This window comes from Balaenoptera borealis (genome assembly GCF_965194805.1).
Source record: "Balaenoptera borealis genome assembly, chromosome: 19".
Taxonomy (NCBI): Eukaryota; Metazoa; Chordata; class Mammalia; order Artiodactyla; family Balaenopteridae; genus Balaenoptera; species Balaenoptera borealis.
The window spans coordinates 11,892,856-11,908,074 of NC_138878.1; the positions used below are offsets into that span (position 1 = coordinate 11,892,856).

Here is a 15,219-nt window from a genome sequence, read left to right on the forward strand (position 1 = left end):
GGTCCGGGAAGACCTCACATGCCGTGGAGCAACTGAGCCTGTGTGCCACAACTACTGAGCCTGCGCTCTAGAGCCCGCATGCCACAACTGCTGAGCCCGTGTGCCACAACTACTGAAGCCCGCGTGCCTAGAGCCCATGCTCCACAACAAGAGAAGCCACCGCAATGAGAAGCCCATGCACCACAACGAAGAGTAGCCCCTCCTCACAGCAACTAGAGAAAGCCCACGCACAGCAACGAAGACCCAATGCAGCCAAAAATAAATAAATAAAAATACATATATAAGTTAAAGAAAAAATAAAAAGAATCTGCCTGCCAATGCAGGGAACATGGGTTCGATCCCTGGTCTGAGAAGATCCCACATGCCTCGAGGCAACTAAGCCCATGTGCTACCAACTACTGAGTGCACACTCTAGAGCCTGTGAGCAGCAACCACTGAGCCTGCACACCGTAACTACTGAAGCCCTCGTGCTCTGGAGCCTGCGTGCTGCAACTACTGAAGCCCGCGCCCCTAGAGCCTGTGCTCCACAACAAGAGAAGCCACTGCGATGAGAAGCCCATGTACTGCAATGAAGAATAGCCCCCACTCGCCACCACTAGAGAAGAGCCTGTGCACAGCAACGAAGACCCAGTGCAGCCACAAAAAAAAAGAAGAAAACCCTTGTTGGAGGAGAAAGGGCCTACTTGATTCCTAGTACAGAATGTATTGGCTCCTATACCTAAAGAATCCTGGTTAAGACTTCAAGCTTCATGCATGGCTGAATCTGGGCACTCAGATGTCATCACCAGGATTCAGTGTCTCCAGCTCCTGGCTTGGCCATCCTCTGTGTTGACTTCATTCTCAGGCAGCCTTCACTGGCAACTCCAGGGTCATGCCCTGGAACCTAGCAATCCCAGCAAGAGGAGAGGGTTGTCCGATGGCTCATTGCACCAGCTTAGGCCATGGGCCTATCCTGGATCCCATTTCTGTGGCCCTCGGGTTGGGATGAACAGTTAGTCCCCAAGCACTGGAGCAGGAGGGTTGGTAGCTCCATACAGACCACATAAGCTGAGGTGGGGCTGGGGAGTAGGATGCTGTAACCAGGAGATGGGAGAACGAATGTGCACAGGTGTGAATTTCAAGTGTCCACTTGACTTTATCTCTTGCAGGACCTGGTAGACTGGCGGAAGCCCCTACTGTGGCAGGTAGGCCACTTGGGAGAGAAGTATGATGAGTGGGTCCACCAGCCGGTGACCAGGCCCATCCGCCTCTTCCACTCAGATCTCGTCGAGGCCCTCAGCAAGACTGTCTGGTGAGCCCTGTTCTCGGACCATGGTGGGCTATCCCTCTCTCCTGATGGTACCAGTCAGATGCAAAGGGGAAGGGGCAAATGGATCCCTCCCTGGAGCCGAGAGCTGTACTGTAAGCTCTTGGCGATGGTGGAACATGCCATAGGCATAATCCATTCGTATGCATGATTTTGTCCACTGAGTGACAATCCAACATGTAGCCAGAAACCACTTTGAATGTCACTCCTGTTCTATTCCAGACTCCTGTGAGGGGTTTCTAGCCTTCCCTGCCCATGGCGGACTATTTTGCCTGCAATTAGCCCCTCTGCCACAAGAGGTCAGCACCTATCTAGCTGCACTGTCAGCCAGAGGGACTCTTTTTTTTTTTTTTTTTCCCTGCCAGTAATTCATCTCAGAGACTGAGACAGACTCACAGCTCCTCTCTTCTTTTCTCCTCCTCCCCTCCCCACCCCCGACATCAGTGTCCTCTGGACCGCAGGTCTCCATATGCTTTGTGGACATGCTTTGGTATCATCTCATCCCCCTCTAGTTGAGAGGTGTGTCTCTAGGGAAGTTGGACCCTCTCGAGCTTCTGTGCATGTATATCTCTCACCCTGATGACCTTCCTGCAGGTACAGCGTCCCCATCATCTGGGTTCCCCTGATGCTGTATCTCAGTTGGTCCTACTACCGAACCCTCGCCCAGGGCAACGTCCGACTCTTCACATCCTTCACCACAGGTAATGTCGGGTCCTTCCTCAATTGCTCCCGTGGCTCCTGAAGGCCGGAGACCTTGGTGCTCTCCCTGGTCCTGAGTTTCTGAGAACATAGAACCCTAAACCATATCACAAAGATTTTAAAATGAGGTCTATCTGTAGAAATATTCTTCCAAAAGAAATGTCAGACCTCCCCACCCTCCACAAAATGAGTTTTAAAAAACAACCAGCCACACATTAGCAGACACTAAATGAAATCATTTCATCAAGTAGTGTAACAATAAACACGGGGGTTTCTCACTGAGTCTAAGAATAGAAAAAGTGTGACCTGGGATTGTTCGTCAGGAAACTAAATGAAGTCATTTCACCAGGTGGCACAGCAGAGAGCTGAACTTGGAATGGTTCACGAACAGAACACAGATTAGAGCCTGGGAGAGAAGGATCCCAGAGTGTCCTAGAATGTCCCCCAGGGCAAAGGCCCAGCGGCAGAAGCCCTGACTCAGAGTAGCAACCCACTAACCTCTACTGAGCACTTATCACATGCCTGGTGCTTTCCAGGGACCATCTCATTTAACCCTCCCAACAGCCCCACAACAAAGGTACACCCCTTTAGAGATAAGGAAATGGAACCTCAGGAAGTCAAGCGAGCAATTCAGGGTCACGTGGCTAGGATGTAGATGCTAGGTGCCACCCAGGTGGGCAGGGGACAGAGAGAAGGGCTGACATGGGGTGACTTCCAAAGAACCTGTGAGGCTGAGTCTCTCAGGGCAGCCACAGGTTTGGGCCTCTTCTGCCAGCCTGCCTCCCAAGTTCATCACCCACCTTTGGTCTTCAGGTGCATGCCACCTGCCCAGGTAATCTGTCCGTCCTGGCAGAACCTGCCTTGGGGAAGTGCTTGCCCATGGCAAATGGCTCAGACAGAGGCCGGGTAGAGGGACAGGTGGGAGAGGGGTGCTGGGAATAACTCAGATGGGCTTTCCTCTCCTGATCACATGTCATGTTCCCAAATGTGAGCCTCTGAACCCCTGTCTCTGCCAGAGACATCTCATCCCCCTCTAGTTGAGAGGTGTGTCTCTAGGGAAGTTGGACCCTCTCGAGCTTCTGTGCATGTATATCTCTCACCCTGACGACCTTCCTTCTCTCCACACTCCGAGGCTCTCTCCTGCCCGCCTCCCCCAGGAGGAGAAGTTGAGGGCTGAATGGTTTAGATGAGAGGGGCCACGGCCACAGCACTGGGAGCCCCAGTTTTCCCATCTGGTCCGGGATGGGGAGGGGCTGAGCCAGCTGCAGGAAGTCCCCCAGAGCCCAGGCTGCTCCCGGTCCCCAAGGGTTAATGTGTGCACCCCTTGAGCCAAGGTTACCCTTTTCTGCCCACGCTGAATAGCTCAGGCACAGCACAGGGCTTGTTGCTGAGACGGCCTGCTCACTGAATCACCCACTGTCTGCCGGGCGCTCCCCTAACAATCACCAACAGTGGCAGGGCCGCCAGGGCTGGGGCCGGAGGGGGAACGGGATGCCAGAGCTTTGGCCCAGGTCCCTTTGCAGGATTCCTCCAGAGATGCCACTCGGTACCAGCTCCGGCCTGATGGGCTGACGGGGGTGATGCTGGGGTGAGGGGGCGGGCAGAGACTTGACCTATAGGAGGGGACTCTTCTGCGAGGCAGGGAAGGTGATTCGACGGCTTCATCAGAACCACCGGCCTCTGCAGAGAGCTGAAATGTGCTGTCTAATAAAGGTCTAGTGTAGGGGGTTAGTGGGGCTGTGACCATGATGCCAGCGATGGTGGCATGAGAGCCGCACACGCCTCCCTCACCTGCAGCTCATCAGGCAAGGCACAGGCCACAGGCAGAAAAAAATCGAGCCACAAAACAAGGCGAGTGGAAACTCAGCAGGGTCCCAGCACAGCTGCTGGACGAAGGGTGCACTGGAGTAAATGCAGGAGACTCAGGGTGCCAAGGAACAGCGGAAGCTGCACGGAGACACCAGTGCAAGGCTGAAATTCCTAGGTGCGTGTGTGAAAATGCTTTGGAAAGCAGAGGGCTTCTGCTTTCTACATCCAGGCTGGCCCCCAGCACAGTTCCTGGAGGCGCATTAGAGTGAGTGCAGAGCAGCGTCCTAGGCAAGGATTCAGGCCTCCATGCGATTGTGGTGGGAGCCCCAGCAAAGGTCAGGACCAAAGTCTGTGGCCAGGGAATGCTTCTGTGTGTCCAGTCCTTTCCCTGCTGACAAGAGAGCTACACAGCGAGGAAGGGCTCCTGCACTCTGGGGCGGGGGGGCGGGGGAGCTGGGAAACTCCTTCTCCCCCAACCAGGGACCCTCCAGAGCCCTGCAAGGAGAACTGAGAAAACACAGCACAAGGGGGACTGTGGGTGGAACTTAGATGTACTTTGACTCATTATATTTAAAAATTATAGTAGCTGCTTGTTATACATGAGGCATATTATATTATTATGATAAGTATTAATACACAATATATTATTCTTATATATAAGATATATATTTATCACATAATCAGGTGTTATATTCCCTCTGTCTTAGCAACAGCCCTTCACAAGTGGTAGGATATTTTACTGTTGAGAAAACACGTAGATAGTACAGAGCCGGGATCTGAACCCAGGTCTGCAAATCCAAAGCCCAGGCTTCCTGCACGTCACCAGAGTGTCCCGAAAGACCCCAGAGGTGTCCAGCCTTCCCTCAAAGTGGGACCTGGCCAACCAGAGAAGCCCAGGCAGGGCTGGATGGCCACTGACAGGCAATGCTGTCAGGCAAGTGTCTCGTGCCAGATGTGGACACAGCAGGCCCCACTGATGAGAAATGTCAGACCAGCTCAACACCTGATTTGAGAGAGATTGGATGGGTCCTTTGGGGATTGAATCTTAGCTGCGTTGTGTGCTCCTTTCCAGGCGAGGTGTGAAAAATCCTTCCTTAGCTTAGAGACTCATTTGGAACTGTCCCTCAGAATGGCCCTGGGCCTGGAATATGGTCCAAAGAGCAGGAAAGTCACCTCTCCTCCTCACCTTCCTGGGCTCTCTCCTTCCTCACTACTTCCCTGTGGTCATTCACACTGGGCACAGTCCTTCAGAAGTGCTTCCTTAAACAGAACCAGAGGCTGCCCCTGTGCTGCCCTTAGAACAGTGCGGGTCAAATCTCATCTTTGTCCAGCCCTCCAGAGAGACTTGGGCTGGCCCATGAATCTCCCACGAGTGTCTGAGCACCTGCTGCGTTAAGCACAGGAGATACAGAACGGACTACCCACTCTGCCCAAAAAATGCTCACAACCTGGTGGGGACGAATGAGTAAAACAGCAGCCATAGCTCAACCTGATAAAGGATGATGTGGCAGCCCTCGAACCCGGCCCAGGTTGGGGCAAAGGGCGTCTGCGGAGGCTTCGCACAGGAGGAGACATGTGGGGTAAGGAAGGGAGAGAGGGAATTCCAGCGAAGGAAAAGATATGTGTGGGTGGGGAACGTGGGGCATCTCAGGAGCCACAAGTGGTTCGGTTTGGTCCCCGTACAGGGTGACGGGACAATGAGGCTGGCAGGGCTGGGTCTCAAGGGAGCTCGAGTGCCAGGCTAGGGGTTTGGACTTTACCTAAAGAGAACGAGGCACCACAGGAGAGTTTTAACAGCATGTAGGGGCAGAGAGTTGGAGTAGGAAGCTGACGCAGCCACCGGGTGGTGAGGTAGTGGCGGAGTCAGAGCAGTGAAGTGACCCAAGAGATTTTTTTTTTAAATTGAGGTGAGATACATATAACATAAAATGAACCATTCTGAAGAGAACAATTCAGTGGCATTTAGTACGTTCACAATGTTGTGCCACCACCACTTCTGTCTAGTTCCAGAATGTTTTCATCACCCCAAAAGGAAACCCCATCCCCAATGAGCAGCTGCTCCCCATTCCCCCCTCCTCCAGCCCCTGGCAGCCACCAGTCTACTTCTGTCTCTCTACATTTGCCTGTTCTGGACATGCCATATAAATAGACTCCTACAATATGTGGTCTTTTGTGTCTGGCTTTTTTTTTACTTTGCCAGAAGATACTAAGGAGAGGGAGCTGACAGAGCTTGGTGACAGGTTGGACACGGGAGAGGGGAATAAGTTGAGCCTTAGGTAATGTGTGGAAGTCATTAACCCCCCCACTGAGGTGCAGCCTGGGGTGATAGGGTGGGCAGGAAGGAAGAAGAAGATGATTGGCTTCATTTGGAAGCTGCTGACCTTGGAGGCGGGGCTGTGGACAGCTGCATGGAGATGCCCAGTAGCAAGTGGCCGTCCAGGGCTGAGCTGGAGGCATAGATCTGGGGCTTGTCAGCAGGCAGGTGCGGCTGACATCCTAGATCAAACAGAGAGCATATAAGAGGGGAGGGTCAAGGTTTTGACCCTGGGGACAGAGGCAGTTTCCACGATGGAGCCTGACAAAGGGCATCTAGAGAAAAGGAGAAAAGCCAAGTATCCCAGCAGGCAGGGAGTGGAGCTGTGTGTTCAAACCTTGTTGGTTCCAGTTCCTCTGAGAATCTGAAAATTTGTGGACTCAACCCCCAGAAAGATGCACACAGACGCATCGTTTGGGATACCATGTCAGCAGGTTCACTCTGAAATCCAACCGAGGACTCTGGGTATTCATAAACCTCAGGATGGGAACTTATGGGGTTACAGATTCAAAAATAGAATGGTCACCAATGTCATATGCCACAGCCAAGTTAGAGACGAATTGAAAAAAATTACTTCGATCTGGCAAGAAATACATCACAAATGGCCTTTGCAGTTCTTTGTAGAAGACAGACTTTAGGGACTTGAGCGAATGGTAAGAGGTGAAGTAGATTTGAGTCTAGCCAACCTTTTCAGTAGGTTTGGCTATGAAGGTACTGCATCTATGATGGGAAAGTCTTAAAGATGAGCAGAAGAGCCAGTGGAGGAGAAGTTGAAGATTCCCAGAGTGGTTGGTTGGGATGGAGGGGCCGGAGGGGAGGCAGACTGAGGGCTGTGCATTACCTAGTGGGGTGAGCTGGACAAGTAATGTAAGTTGTCTGTAATTCCACATCCTCACTCACATGGGCAATGCCAGTGCTTCCCTCGAGAGGCTGGAGTGAGATGAAATGTGAAGTAACCCATGTAAAGCACTTGAGTGGCACCTGGCATGAAGGGTGCCTCAATACACATCCGCTGCTGCTGTTATTATTATTATTATTATTATTATTATTATTATTATTATTATTGCCACCATCCAGTGCCCAGGTACCTGGGTACACACTTCTTCTCTGAGGAGCAAGAAGGAAGTTTCAGGGTTGGGGCACAATCAAGTGTGGTTGAAGGTGGACGGATGTGAAGGAGCTGTTCCCCCCCCACCTCTTTTCTTCCACCCCAAGTCGTTTTTTCTCTGTGAAGTAGGAGTCTGGGTGGAAGGAACGGGGGATGTTTGAGGGCAGTGGGGAGAGAGCTGAACCTGGAGACATAAAAGGATCACTAGGCAGTGTTTGAGGTCTAGCTGAGGTTGAAGGCGCCAGACCCATGGCTACACACGTCTCCTCTGTGTTCAGCAGCTTGGGTGTGGAGTGGAGAAATAGGTCTTGTGCTGATCCTGGCTTGGGAGGTCATGGGGGCAGCTGAGGTCAAAAGAGAATGGCTAGCTTTAGAAAACAGTTTGGTAGTTTCCCCAAAAGTTAAACACAGTTGCAATAGGTGCCAGCAATTCCACTCCTAGGCATATACCCAAGACAACTGAAAACATACGTCCACACAAAAAATCGCACATGAATGTTCATAGCAGCATTATTCATAATAGCCAAAAAGTAGAAACAACCCAGCTGTCCATCAGCTGATGAGTGCATAAACAAACGTGGTGCATCCATATTAATAAGGAATATTATTCAGCCTTAAAAAGGAATGAAGTTCTGATACATGCTACAACGTGGATGAACCTTGAAAATATTGTAAGTAAAAGAAGCCAGTCACAAAAGACCACATACTGTATGAGTCCATTGATACAAAATATCCAGAATAGGCAAATGCAATAGACAGAAAGTAGATTAGGGGATTCCTGGCTCTGGGAAATGGCAGGGGTTGGAGGAAATGGGCAGTGCCTGCTAATGGGTAAAGGGTTTCTTTCTGGGGTGATAAAAATGTTCTAAAATTGTGGTGATGGTTGTACAACTCTGAGTATACTAAAAACGATTGAATTGTACACTTTAAATGGGTGAATTGTAAGATATGTGAGTTACATTTCAATAAAGCTGCTCATTTTTAAAAGAGAGAGCAAGTATAGCCAAAGCAATAGCTTGTGGAGAAAAGAAGTAGAACTAAGAGGGTGAGGATAGACATGAAGAAAACTGTGACAAGAGCTGAAGTGTCGGTGAAGTCAAAGAATGGATGAAGTAGAGAAAAGAAACGAGAGCCGGAAGGACTGCAGGCTGTCCTCCGAGGGCTGGGCATGGGGAACCTCACACTTGATGATAATTACACCTCTCCAGTCTTCTGGTCTCCGGGCTAATCTTCTTCAGGTTTTTCACATCTTCCTCATATGCTATGATTTTAAGTATTGTTCATGAACCTGTCTCTCTTTGGGTGTTCCTGACCCTCCTGGCCCCCCAGTCCCTGGTGGTTAACATCTTCCACCAATAGCCCCCCAGCTCTGCTGGCTTCATCAGGATCGCCCCTCCCTCTCCTCCATGCTGCTGGGGCAAGGTCACTTTTTCCTGGTGTCTTAGTCCGTTCAGGCTGCTATAACAAAACATCACAGACTGGGTAGCTTGTAAACAACAGACATTTATTGCTCACGATTCTGGAGGCTGGAAGTCCGAGATCAGGGTGTCAGCATGGTCAGGTGAGGGCCCTCTTCTAGGTCAAAGACTCATTGTATCCTCACATGGCAGAAAGGGGAAGAGTTCTCTCGAGCCTCTTTTATAAGGGAATTAGTCCTATTCACCCCATGACCTAATCACCTCCCATCACCTTGGGGGTTAGGTTTCAACATATGAATTTGAGGGAACACGTTCAGACCATAGCACCAGGTAAAGGTCCAGTGCTGGCCATAGCTGTTCCTCTTACAGTCCCTTTAAGGAAGATCTCAGATCTCTAGCCAAATCTTACTCTGATACCAAAGCCAGACAAAGACACCACAAGAAAGAAAACTACAAACTAATATCACTGACGAATATAGATGCAACAATCCTCAACAAAACACTAGAAAACGGAATCCTAGAACATATTAAAGGATTATACACCACCACCAAATGGGATTTATTCCAGAATGCAAGGGTGGTTCAACATCTGAAATCAATGTAATACCCCACATCAATAGTCCTCTGAGAGGACTCCTCCTAAGCCCAACACAGATCGTCACAGCCTCCTTCCCATTTTGATTCAAAGGCCCTGATAGTGGGGCTGGGCCCCATAGCTGCTGGGCAGAGGGCAGCAGCTCCCAAGGTGACGGGGCCGTGAGACAGGACCTCTGGAGCTACCAGGCACTGCTGTGCCCCGGGGCTGTCTGCCCTGACCTTGCCTCTCTCCTGCCCCTCTGCAGAGTACTCAGTAGCCATGCCTGAGTCCACGTTCCCGGGCCTCTTCATGCTGGGGCTGCTGCTCTGGAGTCTAGTAGAGTACCTCATCCACCGCTTCCTGTTCCACATGAAGCCCCCCAATGACAGCTATTACCTCATCATGCTGCACTTCGTCATGCACGGCCAGCATCATAAGGTGAGCAGGGCAGGCTCTCACCCGGGTCCCTGCCACTGTGACCCACCCGTGGGAGCTGCCCATCTTGGTGGGAGTCAGGTTGAGAGCGAGGGGAAATCAAGGGCGTGTGACTGGGTCCTAACCTGCACCGGGCGTGGACAGAGTGAGCATGTGTGTCCAACTTTAATCCTCACAACAACTTCATTCCTTCATTTATTCATTCATTCAGTAAATGCTCACTTAAGTGCTCACTATGTGCTGGGCACTGTTCTAGATACCATTGAACGAAAGTCAAGAATCACTGCCCTTGTGGAGCTTCATTCTGAAGGTGGTGCTGCAGTTCTCCCCATTCCACAGACTGGCAGACTGAGGCTTGGGGAAATAAAGGAACTAAGGAATTCACCCAAGGTCACACCTGGATGTTGTCCCCTGTGGAATCCAGAGTCTGTGTTCTCAGCCATCCACCCCCCTGGGGCTCCTCAAGGGCAACATGATGGTCCCAGCAGCTGGGATTGGAAGCCAGGTCTGCCCAGAGGAAGTTGTGTCCCCCTGCTGCTTCTCTGTCCCTGCACCGTGCTGTTCTCAGCCTGTCCCAGGATCTCCATCCTCCCCCCTCCCTTCCTTCCTTCTTTGTCCTGGAGCCGGTGTTCTGGCACATGGCCAGCAAGTCCTGTTGCTCCTGGTCAGATGGGAGGGAGGCCCACATCAGTATATTGCTCTTTCTCTGTCGCCTGATTTCTCTCTCTCCTCTTTCAGCCCAGAGAGGGTCTCTCCTCAGAATACTCACACAGTCTCTAAAATCTTACCTGTCTGCCAGGCCCTTGACTTGTGAAGCTCCAGAGCCAAAGACTAGGTTCCTTTGCTGTCTGGTTCACTGTGACAACACCCCCTTGGAACAAAGAAGGCCACCTGGGGTGGGGGACCTGCCTGTTAACACTTCCAGGATCATCCACCACGTGCGCCTTCATCACCCTCAGGCCTTGTCTAGGTGCCCCGCCTGGTACTTGGGGTGGGGGGTTGGGCCTCCTCTCTAGCACCGAACAAATTCCAGAGACAAAGGGGCCTCTTGAGCATAAAGCGGGGCTCTGCTCTGCGAGCATCCTGCCCACATCACACCCACCCCTGTTTTCTTGGCCGGTTTTCCAGGTCCCATCCTGGCTTGGAAATTGCGGGTGGGACAGACTCTCCAGGGCTTTTAGGCTTGGTGGCCCACCCTCCCCAAAGCCACCGAGAGTGCCAAGCCTACGCCCTCCCTGGACTGTGTGGGCTGCTCCGCCCCGTCCCCCATGGGAGCACCTCTGGGCCGGCATGCTGTGTGTGACCACAGTCAGGCCCTGGGGCCCCGGGCTGCGTCCTGACTCATGAGCCCCTCCATCCACAGGCACCCTTCGACGAGTCCCGCCTGGTCTTCCCCCCGGTGCCAGCCTCTCTGGTGATAGCTTTCTTCTATGTGTTCTTACGGCTCATCCTGCCCGAGGCGGTGGGGGGCACCGTGTTTGCAGGGGGCCTCCTGGGCTACGTCATCTACGACATGATCCACTACTATCTGCACTTCGGCTCCCCGCACAAGGGCTCCTATCTGTACCACCTGAAAGCCCACCACGTCAAGCACCACTTTGCACATCAGCAGTCAGGTAAGGACCTGCCGGTGCCTCCCCGCTTCCTCGTTTGTTCATTTCTTATTTGACAGCTACCCCTGAGCTTCCAGCCAGGGCCAGGCACGGTTCTGGGGATGCACAGTCAGCAAGGCAAGCCTGGGACTCCCATCCTAGTCCCTGGTGCAGGGGGCTGTGCGGAGACAGACAAACAAGGAAACCAGTAAATAGCAAAGACCATTTCAGACAGTGATAAGTGCCACGAAGAAAATAAAGCTAAGTGATGTTAGAGAAACCATGTCAGCGGGGCAGGGGACCCACACTGTTTAATAATATAGAATGTGAGTCACAGATGGGATTTTACATTTTCTAGTAGCCACATTAACAAGTAAAATTAAACCAATGAAGTTCATTTTAATAATATAGTTTATTAAGCCAAATACAACCAAAATATTATCATTTCAACGTGTGATCAATATAAAAATTGTTGGGAATTCCCTGGAGGCCCAGTGGTTAGGACTCAACGCTTTCACTGCCATGGGCCCAGGTTTGATCTCTGCTTGGGGAACTGGGATCCTGCAAGCCGTGCGGCGTGGCCAAAAAAAAAAAAAAAAATTTGTTAATGAGAAATTTTACATTCTTTCCTTCTATTAAGTCTTCGATATCTGGTGTGTATCTTGCACTTACAAGCCCGTCGCCATTCAAGGGCTAAATGTTCATTGGAAATACTTGATCCATATTTAGAGTTTATAAAATTTACAGTCAAAAAAGTAGACTCACATACATGAGTTGCTCCAAATGTGCCTAAAAGTTTTCCAGTAACTGAATCGAGTATAGGTTTTTACATTGAAATGTAAGTGAATTAAAATTAAATGAAGTTGGGAATTTAGTCCCTCCATAGCTCGGGCCACATTTCCAGTGCTCAGGAGTCACATGGGCTAGTGGCTACCCTGCTGGACAGCAGAATGCTAGCTAAAGTGGTCCAGGAAGGTGTCACTGCAGAGACGTCATTAGCGCTGAGACCTGAATTAGGAGAAGCCAGCATCCAGTGTCTGGAGGAAGAGCATCCCAGGAGCAACAGGTGCGAAGCCTTGAAGCAGGAATGAACTTGGCATCTTCAAAGAGAAGGAGGCGGCTGGAGTGTGAGGGAGAGACAGGCAGAGGCAGACAGCAGCCAGGCTCTCCCAGGACGCCAGGCCAGATAAGAAATTGGGGGTTATTCCAACCGTATCCTTTGGAGTCTAGAAACACTGGTACCCTGCTCTTGACTTCTGCCAGAATGGCCCTGAGAGTTGGGAAGGCCATCGGGGACCGATGTTGAAATCTTCCCCACGTGCTAGCCCCAGCTAGGCTCCCTTCCGAGCAAACTGACTCCTTCAAGAATGCCTCATCTTCTCCCCATTTGTCTCCCTCTCTAGGATTTGGCATCAGCACTAAATTTTGGGATCACTTTTTCCACACCCTTATTCCGGAAGAACCCCACCCGAAGATACAGTGACAACTCCCAGCCCTGTTGTCCTGCCCTCAGCCCCGCCGTGGCCCCTACCCCAGTCCACCCCCATCCAGACCCTGCAAAGAAGGTTTGCTTGACCAGGCAGTACGGGCTTTGTCCGGCCCTCCGGCTTGGTGGAGGGTGCTGGGGAAACCCTGAAGCCCGAGGCTAACCCTGAGACTGCCCTCCTGACCCAGCACAGGAGGGTCACGTCCACTTGGTGGCCCAGTGTCCCTCAGGGACTAGCTCTTCCCTGGAGCATCCCAGCCTCTTCACTCACACCCCCGCCCAGTGCCTTAGCCCACAGGACTGCTTCAGGACCCGGCCAGTGGGGACTTTCCTAAGGGGAGTGAAGGCAACTGACCCCTGGGACCAGCTGGTGTCCCACCTGTATCTTAGCACCCTGGGCTCCCTAGGAGCTGCCCCCCCCCGAAACCCTGGAACTGCCAGTGTTAACAGTGAAGAATGGGGTCTGCAGGGCCATGGCCCTCGTCTTCCCCACCTTCTCCTCCTGGGGAGGGTGTGGTGGCTCTGGCTGTTGTCCTGAGGACTGGAGAGCACAGAGGTGGATGAAGCGCTCTCAGAAGAGGAGAAAGCATGAAGCCTCCTCCAGGCCACCCCCAATCCCGGGGCGGCACCTTTGTCCCCTGCCAATGACAAATGCCAGCTGCATCACCACGTGCCTCGGGCTGTGACACATCCAGCACCCACACGCCTGGCCCTCACCTGTCTGTGCAGGTGGGCCGACAGTAGCTGTTGTGGGTCTCAAGGCTGGAGGGAGCCCACGCCCCTTTCTTTAGGAAGCACCAGCTGCTCTAGCCATCTCTTCGCCTCCAGAATCACAAAGCTTTTCCCCAAGGGAGGCTAAAGAGACCTCTCCGTGGGTGGGAGCCCCATCCTGTCCCCAGCCATTCTCGACCTCCACCTGGCATAAGTGGGCCCCTGCCCGCCTCACTCAGGACCCTTCCAGCCAGTGCCTCCTTAAGCCGACAAGAAGCCTTGACGCGGTGCCTTATCTCCCAGCCCCTCCCACCCCAGCGGACGAGGTTCCCACCCTTTCTTCCTCATAACCAAAACCCTCGCTGCTCACAAGAGGGTCTTATTTATAAACTATATAAATACCCTTAGTCGGGCCCCAGACCAAGTAGCTGCTCAGATTGCCCTTTCTAATCCTACATGTCGAGCTTATGTAAAAACGTTTTTGTCTTATTTTTGTTCCCTGCTTACCCACAAACCGTTACTACTTGAAACTTTTTAAAAACTCGATGTGTGTAAAGGCTAAAGGGAAGCAGTTTGACCGATCCTGTGATTTGTACTGTTTACTGCGGGGTTATTTAAAGATTTGGGAATAAATATACAAACTACCGTTGTGAAATAAAGGTGTAAATAAATTGTATATTTTGAAAAATAAAAACATTGGAAAAGAAACCAAAAAAGAGGTGTTACTTGCTGATGGCCACTCACCAGACTTCGTCGAGGCCGGGGAGGCGCAGGAGGGTTGGGGGGGTGTGGCTTGTTGAGCAGGAGGGAGTATTTATTCGATCGCTGAGCTGACCAGGTTGTGTAGACTTGCTGGGGTAGAGTGATGATAAAAAGCAGACCAAACCCTATCCTTTTATTCGATTTTATTACTGTTTTTTTTTTTTTTTTTTTCACTGTGAACGGTGGCGTGGGTTTGATCCCTGGAGGCTTCACTGCCTCGGGGCTTGCGGGATCTTAGTTCCCTGACCAGGGATCAAACTCACGCCGCCGTTCGCAGTGAAATCGCGGGGCCCTAACCACTGGACCACCAGGGAATTCCCTCGTTACTGTTTTTAAATTCTCTGCAGACAGCATCTCCCCCTCACTGCTTATACCTGGAGGTGGGCATAAGGGGGCATCACTCCCACCAACTGCCTTGGTACACAACAGAGGAGGTGTTTCTTCTGGAATTTACCAGACCACAGCTAAGACTCTAGTTGACTTTTCTAAGGCTCCAGCAACAAATGCCCAATGTAGGAACTAGAACTTCAAGCCAGCTCAGTCTGGGTGAAACAGTTTCCCAGGATATCTTCCCAGCCACCACATCAGAACCACCTATGGAACCTATCAAACCACAGATCCGAGTCCTCAACGCTCAGATTCTCATTCAGTAGGTGCGGCAGAGGTGGGCTCTGCATTCGCCTGCACAAGGATGCAGAGGCAAAAATGAAAGCGGAGGCAAGCTGATGTTGGCGAGACTGCGGCCACATGGAGGGGCCCCCCCGCTCCTGCTGCTTCTCCCTGCTCGAGAGGGCAGCTCCCAGCCTGAAGGTTAGGGCGACCTGTCTGAGCCAATCCTCCCTCAAGCTCCTGCAGTCAGGCCATCCAAGCAGCAGAAATCCAACCTCCGTTCCCTAGATGCTGTTGGGAGTCCAACCACGGAGCATCACTCCCCAGGGGAAGGAAGAAACAAAAAGCAGGAGCAAAGGAAGAGATCAACTAGTTGTAAATACGCGAGTCCAC

At 51.7% G+C, this 15,219-nt stretch overlaps 1 protein-coding gene across 3 annotated transcripts in view; it reads left to right on the top strand.

The window, feature by feature from the left end:
- The window catches only part of FA2H (fatty acid 2-hydroxylase), a 55,234-nt gene extending 41,063 nt beyond the window's left edge, over positions 1–14,171 (top strand). For 2 of the 3 annotated variants that reach the window (XM_082366358.1, XM_082366357.1), the window contains 5 exons: positions 1,149–1,291; positions 1,901–2,007; positions 9,497–9,669; positions 11,030–11,282; positions 12,662–14,171. In XM_082366358.1, coding sequence (XP_082222484.1) covers positions 1,149–1,291; positions 1,901–2,007; positions 9,497–9,669; positions 11,030–11,282; positions 12,662–12,741 — 756 coding nt within the window. In that variant the 3' untranslated portion in view covers positions 12,742–14,171. The remainder of the gene's footprint in view (positions 1–1,148; positions 1,292–1,900; positions 2,008–9,496; positions 9,670–11,029; positions 11,283–12,661) is intronic. The other variant, XM_082366359.1, reaches the window with a different exon arrangement.
- The last annotated feature ends 1,048 nt before the right edge of the window (positions 14,172–15,219 follow it).